This window comes from Mauremys reevesii, linkage group 1 (genome assembly GCF_016161935.1).
Source record: "Mauremys reevesii isolate NIE-2019 linkage group 1, ASM1616193v1, whole genome shotgun sequence".
Lineage (NCBI taxonomy): Eukaryota > Metazoa > Chordata > Testudines > Geoemydidae > Mauremys > Mauremys reevesii.
The window spans coordinates 314,021,578-314,045,569 of record NC_052623.1 but is presented as its reverse complement, the minus strand read 5'-3'; the positions used below and the strand labels follow the sequence as shown (position 1 = coordinate 314,045,569).

Below are 23,992 nucleotides of genomic sequence, written 5' to 3'. Positions count from 1 at the left end.
AATCACATTTACTTTTCAATATACAAGCAAAATAATCAATGTGCAGAAAGCAGTACTTAAAGGTTTGGGGAATCTGAAACTGAGGTACAAGATGAGCATATGGTTGGGCAGGGAAGAATGACCTTTTTCATCAAGTAAAAAAAAAAATGGATACCTAGGCATTTCCACAGAGTAAAACTTGAATCAGAGAAATCTGGAGCTCTCTCTGAAGTAATGGAGAGTTTTGGGTACAAGTAAGTGGATCTCCAGGTTTTTAATTTGATAGAGAGAAATGGATTAACATTTTTGAAAAGGGGCAAAAAACATAATTGAAACATGGCAGATATGAAGACTTTATATTTCTATGTATTTAACTAAAATTAGTTAAAATTATGAAACCAATCAGTTATGTTCCATCTTTGTGCAGTCTGCAGTATGCAGCCTGAGGTCAGCTTCATTAAGCACAAATGGTAGTGTAGTCTTTGAAGATCTAAACAATTAAACATTTTGTTAATTCTTTTTTTGTATTATATGGAGATATACCTATCTCATAGAACTGGAAGGGACCTTGAAAGGTCATTAAATCCAGTAGTCCCCTGCCTTCACAGCAGGACCAAGTACTGTCCCTGACAGATTTTTGCCCCAGATCCCTAAAGGCCCCCTTAAGGATTGAACTCACAACCCTGGATTTAGCAGGCCAATGCTCAAACCACTCAGCTATCCCCCCCATACAGGAAAACAGCTTCTTTATGTTCCATTGAATTATGTTCCACTGAATGGTCCAATTAAGCACATGTTCAAATGCTTTCTTGACTAGGGATGGACATGTGCTCTTCAGGCAGGGATTGCCTTTTTGTTCTCTGTTTGTACAACTCCTAGCACAATGGGCTCCTGGTCCATGACTGAGCCTCCTAGGCACTATGGCAGTGGTTCTCAACCTCTTTGCCATTGTGGGCTCTCTATTTATAACATAGGCCGCACCCACACAATATATATACTACCTGTATGGCACTGAGGATGTCACATGGGCTGCAGCTATGTGCTGATTGGGCTGCAAGTGGTCACGGGCCACAGATTGAGAACCACTCTGCACTACAGTAATATAAATAAATAAATAAATGTGCTTAAGCACTTTGCAAACTTTTCCTTGCCTTTTCTTTGTTAAAAATATAGGCTTTGATTCAGCAATCTATATCAACACAAGTACTGTCTCACAATAACATCTCCATGATCAGGCACTCCCATCCACACAGAGAGTGGGCAGGACCCCCAGCACTTAGAGGGTCTGGAAATTTGTCAATGATAGGATAAATATTCAAAAAATAAATTTGGTGTAAAATGCACAGAATAGATAGTCTTAGATATTGGACTGATTTCCTAGCCTATTTGGAAGGGAGAAGGCCAAGGTTTCTGTAGAGACAACTCTCCAAAACAATGTTTTGTCTTTATGGTTCCAGGGGGATCAGTGAATTAGGATTAGCGATAAACAAAATAGTACTGTCACCATAGAATACAATTTTCAAGAGTGTCTGCCCTCAGGGAATACAGTTAAGAAAAAGTAGCAATCAACACAGTCTCAAGAGAAAGAGCAAAGAAGGGGAAAATAGGGCAACCGTGGTGGTTCCCCTCTCTAAACAGTCTTGTATATTTTTAAAAATACAAACACAAATAAAATACAAATACTTTGCTCCCCTATAATGCCTTCCATCTGAGATTTCAAGACACTATACAAACACTTAGTTTAGTTTAGTTTCATGACCCTCCAGTGAGGTAGTTGAGTATTATTACCCCCATGTTTCATGATGAAACCAAGACACAAAGGATGAAAACCTGGCCCTGTGGACTTCAGGGAGGCCAGGATTTCACCCAGAGAGCTTACAACATTTGCCCAATGTCACACTGGAAGTCTGTCGGAAGGCTGAGGAACAGAATCCGTATTTCCAGTTTCCCGGTTCTGTGCAGAATCCAAAACCCATTACAAAAGTGCCCCAAAGAACTGGACTTTTGGTCATTGCTAGCTTTGGAAGGAATTATTCCTGAGGTGTCACATAACTCATAAATCTCCACTTCTGTCACATACCAATCTGTTTAATTCTGGGCTCTGGTAGAGACAACTACTCAGTTCTTGTAGTTATAACTCTGCAACCAAATGAGAAGAAGGGAAAAACAACAATGCCAAACTTTCCTGTTTCTGGCACAATTACCCTATTTGCTTCATCCTTCTCAGGCCTATTTCCTTAACAAAGGAACAATCTCCTTTTTCACCTCCCAAGTGGTGTCCACGGCACAGTTGGACAAAATGAATAAAATACAAGGAAAAAGTTAAAGCAGACATGTAAATGGATCCCCTTTCATCCCTCAAAGGCAGAAGGATGAATTTTTTCTGCATGATTAAGTAGTACAGACTGTTTGTAAAACTGGACAAAATGCTGTTTAAAATCTTGAAGATTTCCTACCTCTGCGGGTATATAAGCTGGCACTCATGGTCTGAATTCCTTTCAAGTTACTCACATGACTAATTCACATGATTTGCTTTGGAAGAAAGCAGATTAGAAAAAATCTCTATAGAACAAACATCAACAGTACAATAGACCAAACCTCAAGAAATAAGTACAATAAATAAATGAGACATGCAAATTCTGCAGTAACAGAGGCAATTGCAAGGTCCTTTTCTAGAATGTATGCAAATCCTCACTCAGGGGCACATTGAGATCCAGCACCCAGTCCAAGGAGCTGGGTGAAGCACTTGTGAAATGCACTGGGGAATGAGACGAGATTTTCCTACCTGTGCCCAACTGATGATGTAATCTCTGGGGGGAACCTATGCTGACAGAAGGATCCATGAAACATTGCATTCCCTGATCCTAACCCTGAGCTACCTCCCTCCATATCAGCCATGGAAAGGACTCATGCTGAGCCATCATTTATGTCATGCACGGGGCACATGCCCTGAGCAGACCCTTCCACTCATTCAATACTGTAACCAATCCAGTTCTGCGCCTTAGTAAAATATTGCACAACTTATGCATGTTCCAAGAACAGGCTGCTGTGTTCCCAAGAAAAGCTGCTGCATGTAAATAAGCAGGAAATGCCATACAAACAATACTTGGGTTTTGTTTGTTTTTCACTAATCCAGAGTAAATGCTTATGATAAGAACAGTGTAACTTGTTGGTACCTAAGTTATTGCTGGTGCTAACTTCATGTTCATATCCTCCCATTTGGCTTTCTCAACAAAATATTATGAATAAAGGCACTGATTCACCCCCATTGGTACACTGCCCCCTCCTTGCACTGATGGGCTGCTGTGGGGGTTAAATATCAATGGGGGCAGGCACTATCCTCCTGGGTATCCTGGCTTGATAGGGCAGGTTGAATTTGCAACAGAGACTTAATAGACACCTGTGCAGTATAGGCTGTCTGGGGGACTCAATGAATTAGTACATGACCTAATAATGCTGCTCGGTTTTGGTGTAGCACTGGACTGTTGCTCATTCCTATGGCAAAGTAGGAGTTGTGGTGCTTTGTACCATGTCGTACCCTCCCTCAGCCAGACAGACTTTTTGCCACCAGGCACTTACGGCCAGGAGTGCTGGAACAATACGTATAGTGGGGGTGCTGAGAGCCACTGAACAAAACGGTAAACCCTGTAGACGATGAAAACCACTTTAAGCCAGAGGGTGCTGCCACACCCCTAGCACCTCTAGTTCCAGCACCTATGCTTAAGGCTCCAATCCAGGACCTGATTGTTCTGCATGTGTTCCCGTCACAGGTGAATTCCACCCAGGAAGAATTTATTGGTTGTCTGTTGGGATTAGAGCAGTGGTTCCCAAACTTTAACGACCTGTGAACCCCTTTTACTGAAATGTCAAGCTTGTATCACTTTGAATAAGCCTGTTATAAGACAAGGCTCCTATGTTTCATCAAGGAGTATCAGATGTGAAACAGCATGAAGGTATTTCAGAAGCCAACTCAAAGAGTTCCTCCTACACAAGCATTCAGGTCTTGAGCAGTCCAGGCAAACAATGCACGTTACAACAAAGCTTAAATTTGTTCTTCATAATAATTTTAAAAACAATACTAGCTATCTATTTAATTTTAAAAACAGCAAAAAATATCCACCTCCCTTTCCATTTCTTATAAGGAGTCTTGAAGTTTAAATCTCCTCAGTGTGATAGATATGTTTGCTTTGATCTGCTTAACTCTTGGAAGTCCAGGGGCTCCGGGCTGCTGGCCCCGTGCTGCCCAGGGTTCCTAGGGACAGTTCTGTCCACCATTAGGGAATTTTTTCCCGAGACCCCCCCTGTAACATTTCACGAAACCCCAGGGGTTTGGGAACCACAGTTTGGGAACCACTGGATTAGAGACATGTCCATTTTCAAAATGGGGATCAAACCACATGGAATATTTTCCTTGACTTCAACAAAGCAGCATCAGGCCCCACGCTTCTTTGTCAGGTCTGTACAGAGGGTTTTGGAAGCCTGGGTCAAAATCTGAAACTGAGGTTCCCCCACCCCCATCCAAAACATTACCATGGAGGTAAAAGACTTTAAGAGGAGGAGGAAAAAGTGGAGTCAAAGAGGGCCCAGGCCTGTGGAGTTGCTGCCCTCCTCACTGGGATAAGTGGGGCTCTACCCTGCATGTGGCCAGGGGCACGCTTGTCCCTGAGCTCTGGCCCCACTGCTGGTGGGACCAGTATCCCCCAAACTGCTCCTGCCTCTGGGCTCCTGGCCTGGTGTGTTGCCTCAGGCTTGGCACAATGATGCCAGCCGTGGCTATGATGGGATCTGGGCTCCGCTAGGGCAGGCGAATCACTCCATGCAACATTGAAGGCAGGCACCAAACCTGAGTGGCACTGTGACCCAGTGTGCCAGGTTGCAATCCCACCCACTCTAGTTTGACCCCTCTGTAATGTTGGGGACTCTCTCAAATATGGGGCCTGGCCGAACTGCCCCTTTTGCCTCCTAAACCCAGCCCTGCTCCTTGTGACAAATGAGGTGGTGAAACAGAGAAAAATATGCAGAATGGGACAGATTTTATTCTCATACACCTGGGCAAATCCACTGGGCTAAATTCATCCCTGGTATAAACTGATACATCTTCCACTATCTTTGGACAACTCAAATCTGAGTTTCTATGAACCAATGAAAGCCACATTTATGACTGAAGAACTAAGGGGTTGATCCAGCACTCATTTAAGTCAATGGAAAGAATCCTACAGATTTCAATGTTTTGGATTGGACCCTCTAGTTTTTTCAAACATCAAGTTTCTAACAAGCTTCAACTGAAGCACTAGAGCTTTTCTTTAAAATATATAAAAAGTTGCATTTTTTAAAAGTAGAAAATTGTTTGCATCCCCTACTTCTTTTGTCCTTGAAAATGACTCAAATGTTTTTGATGAAACTTTCAGGGGAAAAATACACTCCCTTTCTGAGAGCAAGCATCTCATATTTTGGCTGCAAAGGTAAACCTCTGAAAAAGCTATAAACAATTGAAAATAATCCTTTAGAAAGGAAATGTTTAGGCAACCTTAGCAATAAGTGATGCTATGTGCGTTCCCTATAATTACAACTACACATGCAAAAAGTCACATGGAAACAGCACCTTGTAGCAAACCAAAAAAACCAAAACAAAACAAAAAGCTTGGAAGGAAATATTACATTTCACACACACTTTAAAGACCTGATCCCAAATCCACTGAAGTCAATAGAGAGATTATTTAAATTAATCATACCCCCCCAAAAAGGTAGTTCTCTGAAAAAAGTCACTGGTGTACATTTCACATAGTAATAGCATCATTTCAATCAACTCTTAATACTTTTTGCTTTGGTCTATTTCACTGCTGAATAACAGAAAAAAAGAGGTGAGACTGGTTACTGGTGAGACTGGTAACAAGGTAGAAAAGACATACATGTTAGTGTAATTAGTTAATACAAATTAAAAACATTGCACATTCAATTGTCAAGATCATTCAAAGAGTTATTTGTTTTTGTCATTGACCACTGTTGCATTAGTTCTTGTAATCCAGTTAGTGCATTAGCACTAAGTAAATACTATTGATTCAGTCAGATATAATGGACCTATGCAATCTTTGAATGTTATCCATTTCCTTTATACTAATTTTATGACGTTTCACTCAGTACACACATTATCATTGTGGAGGTGTTGGTTCATTATTCAGTTTAATGAATTAAAAATAAGACACAGAGGATGTTGGTAAAATATCCAGACTTGGTGTAGAAAGTGCTTCTCCCATGGAAGTCTCTAGGACGCATTCATTTGTGCCTTATGGCTTATCTGTGAATGTTATTGCAGAAAAAGGTAAGGTGTGAATTTACAATGGAATAGTTATTGTGGAATAATTCCATGTTTAGAGAAGCCCTTAAACAGTGGTGTAAGAGACATGTGGGATGAAAGTAGGTCAGAAAATGGGTATGAGTTTAAGGGTAAAGTGGTATAATTTGTACATATTTCTATTCAGTAAGTGTGCAAAAGCAGAACAACATACATCATACACCAGTGGCTCTCAAATTTTTTTACTGGTGACCCCTTTCACATAGCAAGCCTCTGAGTGTGACCCCTCATAAATTAAAAACACTTTTAAAATATATTTAACACCATCATAAATGCTACAGGCAAAGTGGGGTTTGGGGTGGAGGCTGACAGCTCGTGACTCCCCATGTAATAATCTCGTGACCCCCCGAGGGGTCCCGACCCTCAGTTTGAGAACCCTGACATACAAACAGAGGTGGCAGAACACACCTTATATTACATCCTCCTGTTGGGTGCTTTTTTTTGGCTGCAATCTCTTCTTCTGCTCCCTCAGTACTTTCCTTGCTACAACCATTCATTCTGCTCACCTGCTGCAAGCCAAATTGCACAGCTTGCATTGCTTTGCCACCTGCATTTGTCTTCTAATCCATTTATGTAACTGCTTAAGCCACCAATAAATTTGGCTGATTGTTTACAGTAATGGTATTCTTTATAGAATACAGGATCTGATTCTGGTTTCGCAGAATCAGGTGTAAACCAGGAGTCGTGGAGTTACAATGATGTCAAACCCGCGTGAGAGCAGAATCTGTCCCAAAGCATACGTTACACAATTGCTTACTTCTGTGACAAGCCAATGGATTTACTGTGAAGGTGCTGAAGACAGACCTGGACTAAGGAACTGAGGTTCCTTCAAAGTCTCCTGATGCTGAAGCCCAGTTTCCTATTGCTGCTCTAAGGCTGGCATTTGTGAAAGTGCCAAGGGGTCACCAACTCAGATAAAACTACAACTCAAATTGGACTGGACCTGACTGGAAGCAATGCTGAGGACAGCTGAAGCAGGACAGGTACTGAGGGAGTTAAAGTGCCATACATACGTGTTTGCATGATTTAGACTTTCAGTTGAGACATGACAAAAAGGGGGAACTGGGAGTGGAGAGACAGGGGTTATAATACCAACCATCAGAGGGGTGAGATTCTGGAATAGCCTCTTGTTGAGAATTGTAGGGGCAAACAACAGTTAATTTTAATAGAGAGCGGGACAATTATGCATGCAATTTTATGATGGGGTTGTTTGTGATGGGAGAGGGCTGGGCTCACTTCCATAATGTTCCTAAAAGCTGATGCTTCAGGGTCTCTGCTGGTCACCTGGGGTCAGGAAGGGGCTCCCCCCAAGTGTATTCTGGGTAGGTTTTTTTTTAAATCTCCTTCCTCTATAGCATCAGAAGAGATGGTGTCTATGACTGGAGACAGTGGATGGGGAGAGCCTGGGCTCTGAGTTGAGAGTGAGCTTTCTCTCTCTCTCTCTCTCAGGTGGCTGGTTCTTACTCACATGTTCAGGGTCTAACTGATCACCATATGTGAGGTTGGGAAAGCATTTTCTCCTAGGTCAGATTGGCAGTAACTGGGGGCGGGAGGGGAGAAGGGGTTCATCTTCCTCTGCAGTGTGTGGGTCCTGGTCACCTGCCAGGATTCATTCATTCATTCATTCATTCATGCCTGCAGTGCCTGTCTGGTGATGTTTATATACAGATAATCCTGCCAGGATTATCTGTATATATTTCACTTAATCATTCCCCTAATAGCGCAGCGTCCTTGGGCATTGGTGCACCTTGATCCCTCATATTCTCTTCCTGTGGCATATAATAGTCTAGTCTCCTAGGGGCTGTAATATTTGGGTCTAATTTTGGTTGTTTGATTTAATATGCGGGTTCTGGGTGGTTTCAGTAACCTTTGATGTACAGGAGGTCAGACTAAATGATCTGGTGGTCTCTTCTGGCCTTAAACTCTATGACTGTATGCTCAGACAATGTGGTTATGCAGTAAGGCCTATGTGACATTTTGACAATGCAGTGTGTTATTATGCTTGTTCATTTTGCTTCATATAGGTGACACAGCAAAAGTGAGTTTTTAGGAGGGATGTGACTTAGGAGAAGGAGGTGACTTTAGAAACAGACCTAGGGAGAGTGTCCCAGGCATAAGGGATGGGATGGAAAAAGGGTCAGAGGCAGGAATGGGACAAAGGATGGCATCATTTGTGCAATGGAGGGGATAGAGGAGGAACTTTGAAGGAGGCAAGCCTGGAGACTGGCTTCAGCCTGATATGAAAAAACTTGTTATTTTGTTATTTAATTATGTTCACATGCTTTAAGAGACATTTAAAGGCATTTTACAAATCTGAGACATAAAAAAAAAATTCAATCCACTGGTCAACATCTAGAAACTGTTCACTGAGCTACTAGAAGTTTGGGCTGTGCATTTTCAGAGTATGCAGTACATTTGCTTGCCACACTAGTGACCAACGGGCAGCCTTCTCTTCAATCAAAGGATCTGATTTAAAAATCTGGAAGTGAGCATTATTAGTTGGCTTTCCTGAGAAAGCAGCATCGTTGCTAGAATATGATGGGAGAACAAATGTCAGTTTCACAGAATAACCCGACTTTCAGAAAGAAAATTATTTAAAAAAAAAATCCTGATCATACTGAACAACAGAGTAGGAGATAAACAGAGACCAGCCCCCAGCAGGGAGCTCAGGAGGAGGGAAGTTCAGCAAGGTTCTCTTTGCAGAGCTTTCTCCCCATCAGGGTAGCAAGCAGCAGCCCCAAACTCCATGGATCCCAGGGATCAGCAGGAGGACATTTCTGCACCACATCTGGGTCTCCAAAAGTCACCTCCTACTCCCTGGCAGTGTGGTTCCAATGGACTGACAGGACTTCTATACCTGGTTCCTTCCTTGGGTCTCCCTTTTAATGGCATCCATGGAGAATGATCACACAGAGATAATACACCTTTAGACTGTATTATCTTTCTGCTGTGAGCTAAGCATGTTTTCCTAGAGGACAATGCACATTTCCCACTGCCCCATTGCAGCCTGTTTACACAACCAACAGATGACCTACCGAGAACCCTCTACAGATGCTGTAAAGACGGGAGGGGATGCCGCAGCATACACTGGTACCCTCTATGCATAGATTTAGTAAATACAATCAGGCCCTTAACTTTTACAGCTTTTTAATTTGGATTACTATGGCATACCAAACTTAAGGAAGGTTACATGCCCAAAGTTCTTTTTAGCATCACGAGCGAAGATCTCAGATGATATTTTTATGTTTTTTAATATATAGCATTTCCAAAAGCATCAACTAATGAAAAAATCAGGATACTAGTGCCTGATTCTTAGGAGAAAAATTTCAGCCCATATTTATTCTACTTGTAAGAGAAAATCCATTTCCTGTATTGTGTGAGATTGTTTAAATGAGCCCCTCCAAGCCTTTATAATCACAGAGATGTGGGGCTATTTTTAATTCTGCCAAAAATTTGTAATCCAAATGGTGTGGGAGATTATAGGGCCTCTAAAGAGTTATTTGTCTCTGTTTATTTTATTAAATATTACTAGCCATACCCTGAGGATGACAGATCAATAAGGGTCTTTGTGGTTTCCTGATGGAAGGTCGCAATTATTTTCTTCCATTATAATATAAGCATAACCCAATTTAACTCATTTATCATCTTTGCAACAGTAATAAAGAAACATCACTGCATGTTTATTTTACTGTTTTTTTTCACTTTGTTTTCATTTCACCTTCTTTCAAAATTATTTTTATCTGTTTGTGCTCTTCCTTTGATAGGAGTGGTGACCAGTTTGTCTGGCCACATCCCAGGGTACTTGGTGACAAAGAACAGCCTATGGTTTCTCTGTTTGGTTGCAAAGCATTTTGCCATGCTTTGGATCAAAGACACTGTATGGAGTAACTTTGGATGTGAAAACTCACAGGAAAAACAAAACAAAAGGAATCCCCCTGCCACAGGAAATCTAGAGCTGAATTCTGCTTGCACTTCCACAGGCACGCCTCCATGGGAACTGGATCCACGTAACTGAGAGCCAAATTGGCTCACAATTGTTTACTACGTAAAAAAAAAAAATCAATGTGAAAAAACTCCAAATGAAAAAATTCTAAGCTTACTGCTCAGTAAAAATATTATCATTTATAATACATCTGTACCGGTTGAGCCCAAACCCTGCTCATCTCACGCACCTAAGGAGTCTCATTTAAGTCAGAACTTAGATGGGCACCTTGGGACTATGTGCATAAGTGAGGAAAGGCAAGTAGGATTTGGCTCTTGATCTGAATCTTCATCTATTTTAGTAGCTGAACATGACTAATTTTGAACCAGTGACTAAGGCTCAATCCACTAAAACCGACACCCAGTTTCCACAGCGGGTGTGGGTGAGGAGATGCCAGAGCAATGATTCGAAAACCTCCAGGAGAGATTTGCAACCACTTCACATCACTCTTTTTGCCCTGGCTTGGGCACTAGAAAACCCTTAGTTTTACTCCACTTTCTAATTTCTGATTCAAAGCTGATTCTAATTGCTCTCCTGGTCCCATTGAAATCAATGTCAAAACTGGAGCAGATCCTCATCTGGTGTACACTGTCGTATCTCCATTGACTTAAATGTGGCTATGGCAATTTATACCAGCTGTGGATCTGCCCCCCTGACTTTTATGGGCTGGGTCTTGTGTGAGCTTTTCTGAAAGACAGGGAAAACTGGAGCCAGTTTTGATTCATGTTTTGTAAAAACTGACAACCAAACCAAGGTAAACTGAAGCATTTTAATTCAAACACCCAAATTAGGGAAGGAAGGGTAGAGGGAAAATTTCAGATAATTTGTTCTGGTTTGGGCCCATTTCTAGCTTCAGCTGCTTCACGCCAAACAACAAAAGCACCGAGGAATAGTCATTCAAAGGGTTATCTGTTAATGTAACAGAAACAAAGGCAATGTGGTCTTGCAACTCTGTCTGCTTATGTGATTTGTACTTCACCTATCAGCCTTTGACAGTAAATGATCAAATATTATAGGATTGCCTTGAAAACAGTGCCAAAGACACAGCATTTGGTTTGGATGTTGCTAACATGACACTTCCATGACTGCGGTACTGTTTGAACTCTCTTATTACTTAATCCTGTAGAAGTCAGTACATTTTCTCTTGCATCAGAGGACTGTGGTTTGCATCTCTCATAACATTAAAGAGAGACATCATTTTGGCTAAATTACACAAAATAACATTCTGATTCGCCAAAATAAGCTATGACAAATTGTCATAGTTTACAGAAAGTTTTATAGCAAGCGAAAGGTGACCTACAAAGGGAAAAGTTGGGTTGTGGCCTTTTAAACTTCTCTATGACGCATAAAGAACGCCTGAAAAGTGCTTTTGTTTGATCAGTTTTTAAAAGGAAATTTTTTCTCTGCTTGTTTTTTACATTAGAAATTTACATCCTTCTAAACTGGAAAAATATGTGAAATGGTGATATTACAAGAGTCAAGAAAATGAAAGCTGAGTAATTGACAGGGAAGAGATTTTCAGCCAGACTGTTTAAAATGCTTTGATTTTTGTTTGTTTTTATAATTTCCTATTGAACTTCAGTGATTAAAGAACACTCCGGATAAAGGAAACCGTGAGATAAATATTCAAACTCCCAATCTCTTCAATTAAGGTGGTGATGTTCACAGTAAACATCCCTAAAACCACCCAGAGGTTCTCCAGCAAAATCTGAGATCTGACATTCTTGATATTTCTAAGATTAAAAGAAAAGAAAAAAAATACATTTACTTCCCTCCCAAAACCAAACCAAAACCTTTTATGTCTTTTTTATACATCATAACGAAGCAATGAAAGGGCACACTCCCAGTTTTTAAAAATCCTTTGCCAATCACCTACCCCTTCAATCCAGGGCTGAGAAAGCTCACAATAGATATTTAAGCCTTCCAATGAGTTCTCCACCAAAAAAGGAATGTCAATCTTGACAGCATTGATATTTCCATGGTAAAAAACTATCAGAAGTACATTCAAGCCTTCTTTATGCAAAATAAAGGCGCACAAAAGGCACAGACCCATTTTCCTCCCTTTGAAGCAATCCTTTATCAATGTTATATAGCTGAAATAAGAGCAGAAATCTGCAATTCTGATGACATTTCTTGGAAACGTGCAACTGTAATAAACCCTCTGTAGCCATAATACATTCAGCTCAGATATGCAAAACAGCGGCAGAGCCTAGAAAGCATTTGAAGCAGTAAAAAAATTCTTAGTGTGTGAAAACTCACAGATTATTCCATCAATATATTAAAGGGACACTTTGCAGTGAAAAGAACATCTTATTAAAGAGATTTGGTTGGGTAACAGGAGAATGAGATAAGTTAAAGGACAAAAGGATCTTAACCCTCCCCCCCCCACAAATAAATAATCTGAGAATAAGGAAGAAACCTATTTTCAGAGAATAAAAATGGATACTCAGAGTGAAACACAAAATGAAAAACAAAGAAGGAATATTAAGGTCTAAGAAAAGACGAGGACAAGGCACTAGAAACAGATAACAGAAGCTACTATTTTAAGAATTTTCTAAACTGTATTTATTTTCCTGAAAATTAGAAAGAAAAAGAGTAAAATATAGAGTGTAATATGTTCACAGTGCCAGTAATATCTCAGCTCAGCTCTGGGAATCTCTAGCAAGGAATCTTCCACTGAAGGCTGCAGAATCATAATGGAGCCTATTTAGAGAGTATTCTAGCCCAGTGGTTCCCAAACTTTAACAACCTGTGAACCCCTTTCTCAAAAACGTCAAGTCTCGCAAACCTCCTCCTAAAAATGAATATTTCCAGGGATTTTCTCTTTTACCGGAGTATAAATTATAAAAGAAGTGATCTTGGAAATATAAAATTTGTTTTTATGACATGCTTATTACACACTTTATTAATTATTATTTGTCGTTACAGTATTTTTATTATGTTATGAAAATGGCAACACTTCCAAGATCTCACTTTCGTAGCTTGTATCACTTTGAATAAGCCTGTTATAAGACAAGGCTCCTATGTTTCATCAAGGAGTATCAGATGTGAAACAGCATGAAGGTATTTAAGAAGCCAACTCAAAGAGTTCCTCCTACACAAGCATTCAGGTCTTGAGCAGTCCAGGCAAACAGCGCACATTACAACAAAGCTTAAACTTGTTCTTTATAATAATTTTAAAAACAATACTAGCTGCCTATTTAATTTTAAAAACAGCAAAAAATATCCAGCTCCCTTTCCATTTCTTATAAGGAGTCTTGAAATTTAAATCTCCTCAGTGTGACAGATATGCTTGCTTTGATCTGCTTAGCTCTTTAAAGTCCAGGGGCTCCAGGCTGCTGGCCCCGGGCTGCCCGGGGTCTGTAGGGACAGCTCTGTCCACCATTAGGGAATTTTTTCCCGAGAACCCCATGTAACATTTCATGAACCCCAGTTTGGGAACCACTGTTCTAGCCCAATGGCTATGCCACTCTCCACGGTGGAGCATGCCTCTGCCACAAGGGAAATGCCAGTGGATCTGTGCAGTGATAGATTTGCCCAGTGTGACCTTTGCCTCATCCTGGAGCTGAACGCCTAACATCCGTTGCCATCCAGGAGGGACAGCACAAAGCCTGCAAGGTCTCAGGTCCTTAACAGAACGTGTTACAAATATGTTTACGTTTTAAATATTTTGTTTATAAAATCCTTCTTGTCCAGTCCTGAATACAGGATTCCATATTTCCACTGACATCATCACAGACCACTTAACAGAGAGGTAGGAGGGGTTTTTCTTTTGTTTCCTCTTTGTTGTTCCAATTACTTGGGATGCCACCAGCACCATCGGGGAAACCCTCAATATGTAGCAGATTTGTGAAAGCACAGATGTAAAGATATGGAACCCTTCATTATCTGAATTCAGGTTGCATCTTTTGGTAGACAATATTTACCACAAAAAAAAACCCTCTTACCCAGATTCCCATTTATCTAATAAACCCTACATTGCACTCAGAAAAAGTGAGCTTCCAGGCTACTTCTTTAGGACCCAATCCTTCGCAGAGAAATTTGCAGAGACAAGAGTACATTTGCTTAGTCCTCACTGCAGGACTGGGACTGCATTTGGGTAGGGTGAGATTCAGATAGCACCTCACTCCACAAGAAATCGCATTGATTGAATTAACTAAACTGACTTCAGTGGGACTGCTTGTGTATGAAGCATGAGTAAGGGTACCACAATCTGGCCCTTAATGATTTATATTATGAAACAGATTTTTTTCTTTAAAAAACCCACCAGACCTTTATTTCACCTTTAACATTCTCTATGAGTTTTAGTTTTAGGGGACTCAATGCGCAAGGGGACTGATAGTAGTGAACCCTTTTTTAATGGCAGCAGGAAATCTAATTCCCTCATTGTTCCATCTATGGTCTAATAGATCCTTAGAAACAAAAGAACACAAAACCAGAAAACAAATTAGTTGTTTTTAAAAGAGGTTTTTCAGTCCCTTTAATATTTTATTTTATATCCTTAAGCCCCTCGTTGACTCCTGCAGTCGATTTACTGTAATTGCTTCTTGCAAAGATGAATCATTGGCAAAGCTGATCGGAACTAGTGCTAATCATTGCTTATTTAAATGGACAACTCAAATAACCTGTAAATGATTAGGGGCCTCAGCCAGCAAAGACTTGCATCTCACTAGTGCAATCAATGGGACATTCACAAAGTAATGGAGTAGTCAATGTGAGTAACGGGTGGCAGGATACAGTATCAAATTTATATGTGACAAAGTAATTTTCACTTACCCTTTTCAAACAGTATTTGCTATCTTTCCCATAAAAGTGCTGAAGACATTTCATGTTTTGCTTGTCTACAATCTTGTTGAAGAATTCATTGATTGTTCGGACAGAGACTGCACAGACAGCAGATCTGTTTGTTGGTTCTGAAGAGTCTGGCTTGCTTTGTGCAAACACACCATACAGAATGTCATCGTTCACGCTAAGCCCCATTTCATGGGCCAGAACTGCACCTGGCTTACTGACATACGCAGCCTGCAGAACATTAAATATCTCATTTCGAATTGACCTCTTTCTCCGCTTTTCAGTGAAAATGCACTCAAGAGGCATCTCCATGTAAGAGCGCAACTCGGAATCAAAAGAGCAGAAACGGATGATTCTTGTGTGAAAAGCCTGGGAGTCAAGAGATTCACGCTGGACTGTTAGGAAGTAGACAAAGTGGTCATTTTCAAAGGCATGGACGTACTTAATGGGATAAGAGTCCCTGAACTGTGGGAGAATGTCCATATAAGAATGATCTGTGAGAAATTCAAAACCATCCAGGGTTTCTTTTAACCTTCTAACCGACACTGAATGTAGTGCATGTTGTGGTTGAAATGAAGACTTGACAGTATTCCCAACAAAAAAGTTTACAAATCTGTCCTTTTCGGTCACCAAAACTTTGGTTCCTAAAGTGCTTACAACACAGTCAGGGCAGCTGTCTGACTCACCATCCCTCTGCTTTGAGTACATGCAGTGCACTTCACTTTCTATGTCTGCAGGGTTGTCGGGGTGAATGATGTGACGTTGACATACACCTCGAGTTACACTACCACAGCTGATGAGCTGATCATCATAGTATGTTTCTAGGAGCAGAGCCATGTTGACATTATCTTTCCAAACACTATTGGATAAATTGGCTCTCTCTTTGCAATCTTCACATGGTGCACAATCAGGATTCTCCAGCACGGGTCCAGTCTTGTACACAGAAATGTTCTGGAGATTTTCATTTAAGACATAGATCTTGTTGACTGCTCCGATATAGATATGATGCTTATATAAAACTATATTCTGTATTGGCGTTTCTGTGATAAAATGAGGAAGATGATAATTGATGCTCACATTCATCTCTGACTTTATAGCTGCTTCTTTACATTGTCCACTGGTCCTTTGCACCAAAGAAAACAGGAATACAATAATCCCAGAAGTAAACGCAGCAACAGTCTTCATTGTTATAGATTTAACCTGTCAAAATATATTTAAATAAATAGTGTTTATATTTCATATAGTAAAGCTTCAGTTTATCTATTATCAAAGATCTGCTTCTATGCTGTATGTATATTAGCCATTCTAATTCAGCTTGAGAAAAACTTGCAGTTTTGTCGTGTCCTGTTCTAAACTGTTGCCATTACGTCTAATGGGTACCTATCTCAAAGCTCCCAGCACACTTCCCAGCAGCAATGGATTTTGAAAGACCACTGGTGCATTGTGGGGAGCTGATAATATCAGCTATTCTAATTCCACATTGATGCTAAAACAGTTTAGACTGAAATGGCTTAGATCAACCCAGTCCTTAAATACTCTGAAAGCAATTCTCATCAGAGCAGTTCTTGAAACACACATAAAGTGGCTGGAGAACTTTGTGTGGAAGAGAGGTGTTCTGCAACATCTAGGGGTTGGAGTGATTTTTAGTACAGCTGGTCAAAAAAAAAATCACAAAAAATGTTGACGTTTGCATTTAAGTGGACTCATTTTGTTCTTTGCTCAGTGTTTCACAACATGTTTATCAACATCATTATTGAAAAGGTTAATTAAATTTTTCACTACCAGAAAACCATTCTGTTTTCCCCTGCAAATTCAATAAAAGGCAAAAAATGTTTTGTCTGAAAAGAATTCAACCAGTTCTAGTTCTTGGAATGGTCATTTTCTCTCAAGTAGACAAGACATTATAATATATCCTTAAAACACTTTATGTATTTTGTGGTTCTAGACATGTGCAAGTTTAATTTTAGGCCCTGTACCACAGCAGTAAGTCACTTGGGAGAACCTTCAGAAGATACAGGCAAAGCACTGTGTTGTAAACAAAGAGAGATCAAATGAATTAGAGCCATGAAGTGATGAAATCAACAAACGTAGCACATTTCTTTCTTACTTATTTTCCCCATTTATTTGATGTGGCTTTAAAAATCAAAAGCCCATGACTGGTGTGATATTTAAAACTCTCTCATTTGACCAAGTACATGAATTGTGGTTGCTGTGTATTTTGGTCAAGAGTCTACATTATACCATAAATCATACCAGACATTGTTCTCTTAATATCTTGCCACAATTGCTAAGCTCAATTTGGCTTCCTTATGGGGAAAACAATTATACTTTCTAAAAGAAATATAATTACATGCTGTTTAGAAGATTTTATGGAAAAAATTGCTTATAATTTGGCTATAGTTAAACAATTGTTTCTGATAGACAAATGCTCACAATAAATACATACTTGAAAATACAAAATATAATAAACAGGAGTTCTGTACTGATTTTTTTTTTAAAGAAAAATGTTGGCTAAAATGACAGAATTTTACAAGTCATCAAACATTTTATATAACAAAATATATAATTTTTATATTTTCATTAGATTGGTTTAAACAACACAAATAATTCTGCTGTATTCTTCCTTTATTTCAATGTATATCGCATTCTTTCTGTGGCTTACATCATTAGTCTATACACTTAGTGTTTGCAAACAAGAGAATTGTCCCCTGTCCAAAAACCTCTCAATGGTCTGTCCAGAATCATGATCAAGAATGGAGAAAAAAATCAAAGATTATCAGCAACAGTCTCTGAAAAACTGCTAGGAAAGATAATCCACTCGTGGTAGTGAGTAATGAGAGTATTAATTTTTAAGCAACTGGCATTTTCTGCTATTAATTAGCAATGCAGTGGCAGAATATTGAGAAGAAAAAGAATTTGATTTTGGGGGAAAAAGAGCAGGGATGTTACCATTATAAAATAGTGATAATTTGATTTAATATTTAGCTGTAGTATCTACAGAGTGCTGGCTCCTGGCAGAACATATAGGCAGACACGTTCCTTGCCCCAACGAGATCAAGTTCTAATATTGAACATGAGACAAGAATTGAGAGCTGATAACAATAGGTTGAGAAATTGAAGGGTGGATAGATGAAAGTTACAAAAATAAAGTCAAAAGGTTACTTGATTGCTATACACTCGTCTTGTTCCAATGTATTAGACAATACACACAAAACCTTCTCCCTACTCTGTCCCCTAAAATTCCCCTACAGAATGCAGTTCCCTTACCCAAACCACCCTCCTGGTCCCTCAGATATCTGAGAGGTGCAGGGAACTCCTGCAGAGGTTGTTCTGGGTGTTCAAGACCAAAAGAGCAAAATATCAGCTTTTAATGACACTGGGACCCAGAAACTGTAAAGACATGGACTATTCTTTCCCCATGCCACACTGGTGTTCAGGTCTCAGAGGTAAAGGGAAAGCCCCAGCTGGGTCACTGTCGCCACTTCCCCCTAGGTGTGGCAGCACTAGCTGCTACTAGCAATTATGTAGCTCCTGGCAGGAACTGGTCCTACCCTGGAAAAAGTTTTGCCCAGCTCCCCAGGTGCCTTGTGGTCTTGAAGAGCCGCTAATCACAGGTGCTAACTAATCTCCTTGCTGGAGTTCAAGTCCCAGGCTTGACCCTGCAGTCTGGAGCAGACAAATTCCCACTGAAGTTGATTTACAGAATCAGATCCAAGGTGCAGAGCTAAATAGCTCCCTTAATTCAGTGCAATGCAACAGGGGGCACTAATAATATGTACCACACTCAACTCCATGAGCAAGGAAGGAAAATATGAACAACACACAAGAACCAAACTTCATCTAGGCTTTGCAGTCTGAGAACCTCCCATCATGTTTACACCTTGTCTTCCTTTGTATTTGCGATATGTGCCAAGAAATCTCAGATGCCGACTCCTGCTGAGTTCCATCTATACAACCCTGATGGGGATTTTACAAGGGAATTTCACAGGGCCCTGCATACTCCAGAAAATGCTTGCTAAGCACAGGGTTTGTAGGCCACTGTAGGCCAGCTTGACATTAAGGTATAAGAAAATTTGTAATAGCTTGTGTGGCAATCAAAAGGCCAAAGGAAAGAAAAGGGAACTGAAATCAACGAGCAATTGTGTAACCTGGCCTTAGGATAGCAGCTTATTAGCAAGAAATCATAATTAAGCAAAACAGTATTGTACAATATAACCGCATGTAGGTGGGCAAACATGAGTTAGGAAAAATATTGTACAACTGTATTGGAAAATTGCCTTAGTAAGCAATAAGGTAACGCAAGAAGAGGGACATGGCATAAGTGGGGAGCATCTAGGACAATAACAGGAAACCCCCTAAATGGTGAGGGGCTCTGATTGGCTTGCTGACAATAAAAATTATACCAAATAAGGGGTTATTAAAAATTAAGATTTGTAATGTGTGATTATACGTTGCGGTTTTTACCTTTAAAAGCTTGTTGCAATTAAAGCAGAGCAAGGCAGCGAACCCCTTGCATGGCGCCATGCTGACCTTCCCTATATGCATATTTGTATTCTAATAAAGGAGCCTCAGGCTGTGTCTGACCCAAAATCAACGGTGTGGTTAATTTTCCACAACCCCCCCCAAGGTCAATACATGTGTACAGTTGCAAAAGGAGATGGCTCCCCACAAACCCATACACTATGGATTTCCTGCTTCACAGTGTCTAAGAGTGGGAAGCAGAAGCAAACTGCTGTAGGCTCAACCTTGGTGAGATAGGAATGATGCTGATAGGCAGGGGGCAGGGTTCAGAATGCACTAACTCTTGGAGGTGTATATGTGGCATTTCAACCTTGGGGTTATATCATCTCCATTGCTGCTTTCGGATCTCAAGGAGACACTGATGGCACCCAATGCCTCTTTTCTCCTAATGTTTGGCCCAGAGACTGTCACTATTCCTCTTTTGCAGACTTCAGCACAGGGAGCCATCTTGTTATAACCTCAAGGCTGCAAAATGCTTTACTTGGTGATACCCTTGAAAAGTATTCAAAAGCATCAGCTAGTAAAAAATGCAGCAGCTCATCTCTTGAGAAGTGTGAGCACCCCAGTTCAACAAAGCACTTAAACATGTGCTTAACTTTAATTTGATTTCAATGGGACTTTAGCACATGCTTAGGTGCTTTGCTGAATCAGTGCCAGAATACCCAGGCTATGGACTTGCTACATTTTCTCTTCTTGCTGCAGGTCAAGGTATTAGTTAATACCCAGGGCCGGCTCTAGGAACCAGGAGGCGGCACTCCGGCTCCTTTTATATTTTGTTTGTTTGGGGCGCAAAAAGCCAGGAGCCGGCCCTGAGCGGAGGTGAGCTGCGGCTGTGGGGGGCACGGGGAGGGTCACAGGAAGTAACCCTGGGGGGGGGCAGAGGAACTGCTCCCCCCAGCTCACCTCCGCCTCCTCCCCCGAGTGCGCTGCTGCTCCGTTTCTCCCCCTTCCCTGCCAGGCAAGCCTAAGAGGGAGGGAGGGGTAGGAGGGGAAATGCAGCGCTTCCAGGGGAGGAGATGGGGCCAGGGATTTGGGAAAGGGGTTGGAATGGGGTGGAGAAGGGGCAGAGTTGGGGCGGGGCCGGGGGGGCACGGGAAATTTTTTTTGCTTGGGGCGGCAAAAAACTTGGAGCTGGCCCTGTTAATACCTTCCTGTTGCTAAGGGAAAAAAACTAATCTGTTAGTTTCTATGTTGTGTTTTAGTGACCTCCCTTTGATCAGTTTATCCCCATCTATGTCATCTGTCTAGATGAGCCTTTTAAGTTATTTTGACCTGTGGTGCTTCCTATTAAGCTAATTCTGTGGATGGATTCTGTCTTTTGTGAGTGGATATTTTCAAAGGTCCTGTCACAATGCCCCCATTTTTCCATCCCTCAGCAGACACTAGCTCATATTACCCATGAGAAATTGGGTTTTGGTCAGCCCGTGGTGCCGGCAGTGTAAGTGCTGTGGTTGATGCTTCCCATACATATTTGGTACTTGGAGTTTGTGTGCTAGTGACTAACATCCATCACTGGGAACTTGATCACTTTTTTCCATTGACAAGCCTCATTCACACTGTGTCATCATTTGTAAGAATACAAGTGCAATACCTTTTCTTGATGGTCATGAGGATGTTGCTTTTATTGCAGTGATATTCCAGACCAGCGCTAGTTGCTAGGTAATGTCAAGTTTGCAACATGTGAGGAAGCCAAATGCCATAACTGTGCTTGGTCTTATGGCATTAATGTTAAAAAATTTTCTTCCTTTTTAGTTTGATCACAATGCACTTCAAGAAACCTCAGAGAGAATGATACTGTTTAACCTACAAATCCTGGCTTTTGTATGTTATTTGGCACATCTCAATTTTCCTTGCTTTATTACCTGACAAGAAATGATAGGGGCCTGTTTGTGTTATATACAAACATAGTAATGCCCAGAAGTTGGGACTGGATGACAAGGGATTGATCTCTGAAAAATTGCCCTGTTCTGTTCATTCCCTCTGAAGCAACTGTCCCGGCCACTGTCGAGATACTGGGCTAGATGGACCATTGGTCTGACCCAATATGGCCATTCTTATGTTGTTAATGGCAAGTTTACACTAGAAAACACATTCTTAAAATAGGTCCTTTTCAGTGGGATATAGCAGAGCTGTGGTAATTCACACTTCACTAATCTGCAAACCCTATAATTAGCACACAAAAATGATGGCTTCTTCCCATTTTTAGCTAAGATTTAATAGAGCACTACAGTTATTAATTATGAGATTGTAGATCTTATTAGTTGTGTCTCACATTACTAAGACACCATGATTTCTACAAAATACAGTGCAGAGCAGTTAATAGAGAGCATGGTGAAGTACTGTCATAACTAATCAAATCAAAACTGCACTTGGCAAATAAACTAGAGACATAGAGTCATAGAATTTACAGCCACCAGATCATTCAGTCCAACTCCCTGCACATCGAAGGCCTCCAACACCACCCAGCACCTGCACACCAACCTGAACCACCAAAATTGGACCAATTTTGTTGTCCAGAACAACAAACCCACAGGAGATTAGATGATTACGTAGCACAGGCAGAGAATAGAAGAGACCCAGGTGAACTAGTGTGCAAGGCCTCTGCAATGGCAGAGAAATGATTAAGTGAGATATACCCTGGCAAGTGACAAAGAATGTTTTGTGCTGCAGGATTCTTGCTTTTTATATTGTTTACTCACTTGGGGAAAGCACACTGTAACACGTTAACCAGCAGAATGTTAAACATGACTTAGCTCTTAGTGGGCTCATCTTCGCTAACTTCAGTACCTTGAGTTAATTGATTGCCAATTAATTTGAGGTACAAAAATACAGTGAGGACATGCCTGGTGTGGATAATCACCGACAGTCATATTAAGACATGTGTTAGGTGTTGTGGTAAGCTGCTTTCTAACATGACACATTTTTTCAACTTAGACTTACTCTGAGGGCAAATACAGCCCGTCCACCCCAACAGCAGGGAATCAGTTAGCAATGGAACTGGTTCTGTGGTAAAGTGGGAGCCGGGTAGGGCAGGTTTGGGTGTGCGCAAGCTCCATACATGGCAGAATAAACCGGATGATGGCGCAAAGGTGAGATGGACGGAGGTAAGGACAAGGCCGGAGGATGGGCATGCTAAATGAATCATTGTGTGTGTGTGTGTGTGTGTGTGTGTGTGTGTCTCTCTCTCTCTCTATCTCAGGGGGAGTACCTTAGAGAAGTGCAGGTTTACTTCAGTCATTAGGCTGAAACAGCCTCCCTGGAATGGCTGTGGAACTTCTCCATGAACGTGGGGAAGGAGGAGGATGCTTTCCCCTTTCCCACTGCACAGCTCCCAGCCCAAACTGCTTGAATAAAACATTATGGCCTGATCCAACTCTCCGTTGACTTTAATGGGAGATAGTTTTGGACTTCACTCCTTACTTGCCAATTTTCAAAATGAAAGTTTTCAACATGTCTGAGTAATTAGTGCAAATTAGTGAGATCCCACTCTTGTCAAATAAATCTTTATTCATTTATGAAGCAAGTTTAGACTCAAGTAAAGGCAATAACGTTAAGATGTATTCTGCCACTGCTGTCTATACTGAGACTGGCATGGCATTCACTTCAGTTTCAGATTTTGGGAACTATTTGCTTGTGATTTTTTTCATAAATAACTGATCAGCAGCAAGCAAAACTGGGGTCAAGGTATCTGTAAATGTGTCTACTTTTGAGCCAGTAGAAAACCATTAACTAGTTTCTCCCTGCTCATAGGAAGGGTTTCATTGCAAAAATTTGGGAAGGTTTCGTTTGCTGAACCTTGGCCCAACTATTGCTTATATAATTGATGTGCAAGTGTCCAGAACATTTGATAAGCACATTTATTATATACATTGATATAAAAGTATAGGAAAACAATCAGTGTCTTGATTTATGTTAAAAATGAAATGCTAATCTGAACAATACGTGCAATGACTTTCCAAGAGATGAATTTATTAGCGTGTTGGGCTGATCTGAAAGATCTTTACTGTATTCATTCTAACATGAAAATCTAGTACAGTAGAAATCAGACAAATTTATAAACTCAGTGCATAAAATATATTGATATGCACAGTCCATTAAAAGGTCCAATATATTTTTGTAATTTACAGTGGTTTACAGTAAAAAGAGTGTTCATTGTTTTTCCAGGTTTATTTTTAACACACACTAGAACACAAGACAATCAATTTATCCTTTGCTAGGGAGAAAGATATATTATTTTACTTGTTTAATATTAATTTACTGTAAGTATATTGCAGTGGAATACAAATTCTGGCATTTCTTTTGAAACCTCCTGTAGTGCTTAACATCCTAAGGACAAGGCAGGTTTTGAGTCAGTGGCACGATTTTTG

The 23,992-nt window shown here is 40.6% G+C and overlaps 1 protein-coding gene across 9 annotated transcripts in view; it reads right to left on the bottom strand.

The window, feature by feature from the left end:
* Nucleotides 1-23,992, bottom strand: part of MET (MET proto-oncogene, receptor tyrosine kinase) — a 125,181-nt gene that overhangs the window by 77,397 nt on the left and 23,792 nt on the right. For 7 of the 9 annotated variants that reach the window (XM_039508576.1, XM_039508563.1, XM_039508554.1 and 4 more), the window contains one exon: nt 15,090-16,304. The exons of the other annotated variants lie outside the window; for them this stretch is intronic. In XM_039508576.1, coding sequence (XP_039364510.1) covers nt 15,090-16,289 — 1,200 coding nt within the window. In that variant the 5' untranslated portion in view covers nt 16,290-16,304. The remainder of the gene's footprint in view (nt 1-15,089; nt 16,305-23,992) is intronic. 9 annotated transcript variants of the gene reach the window in all.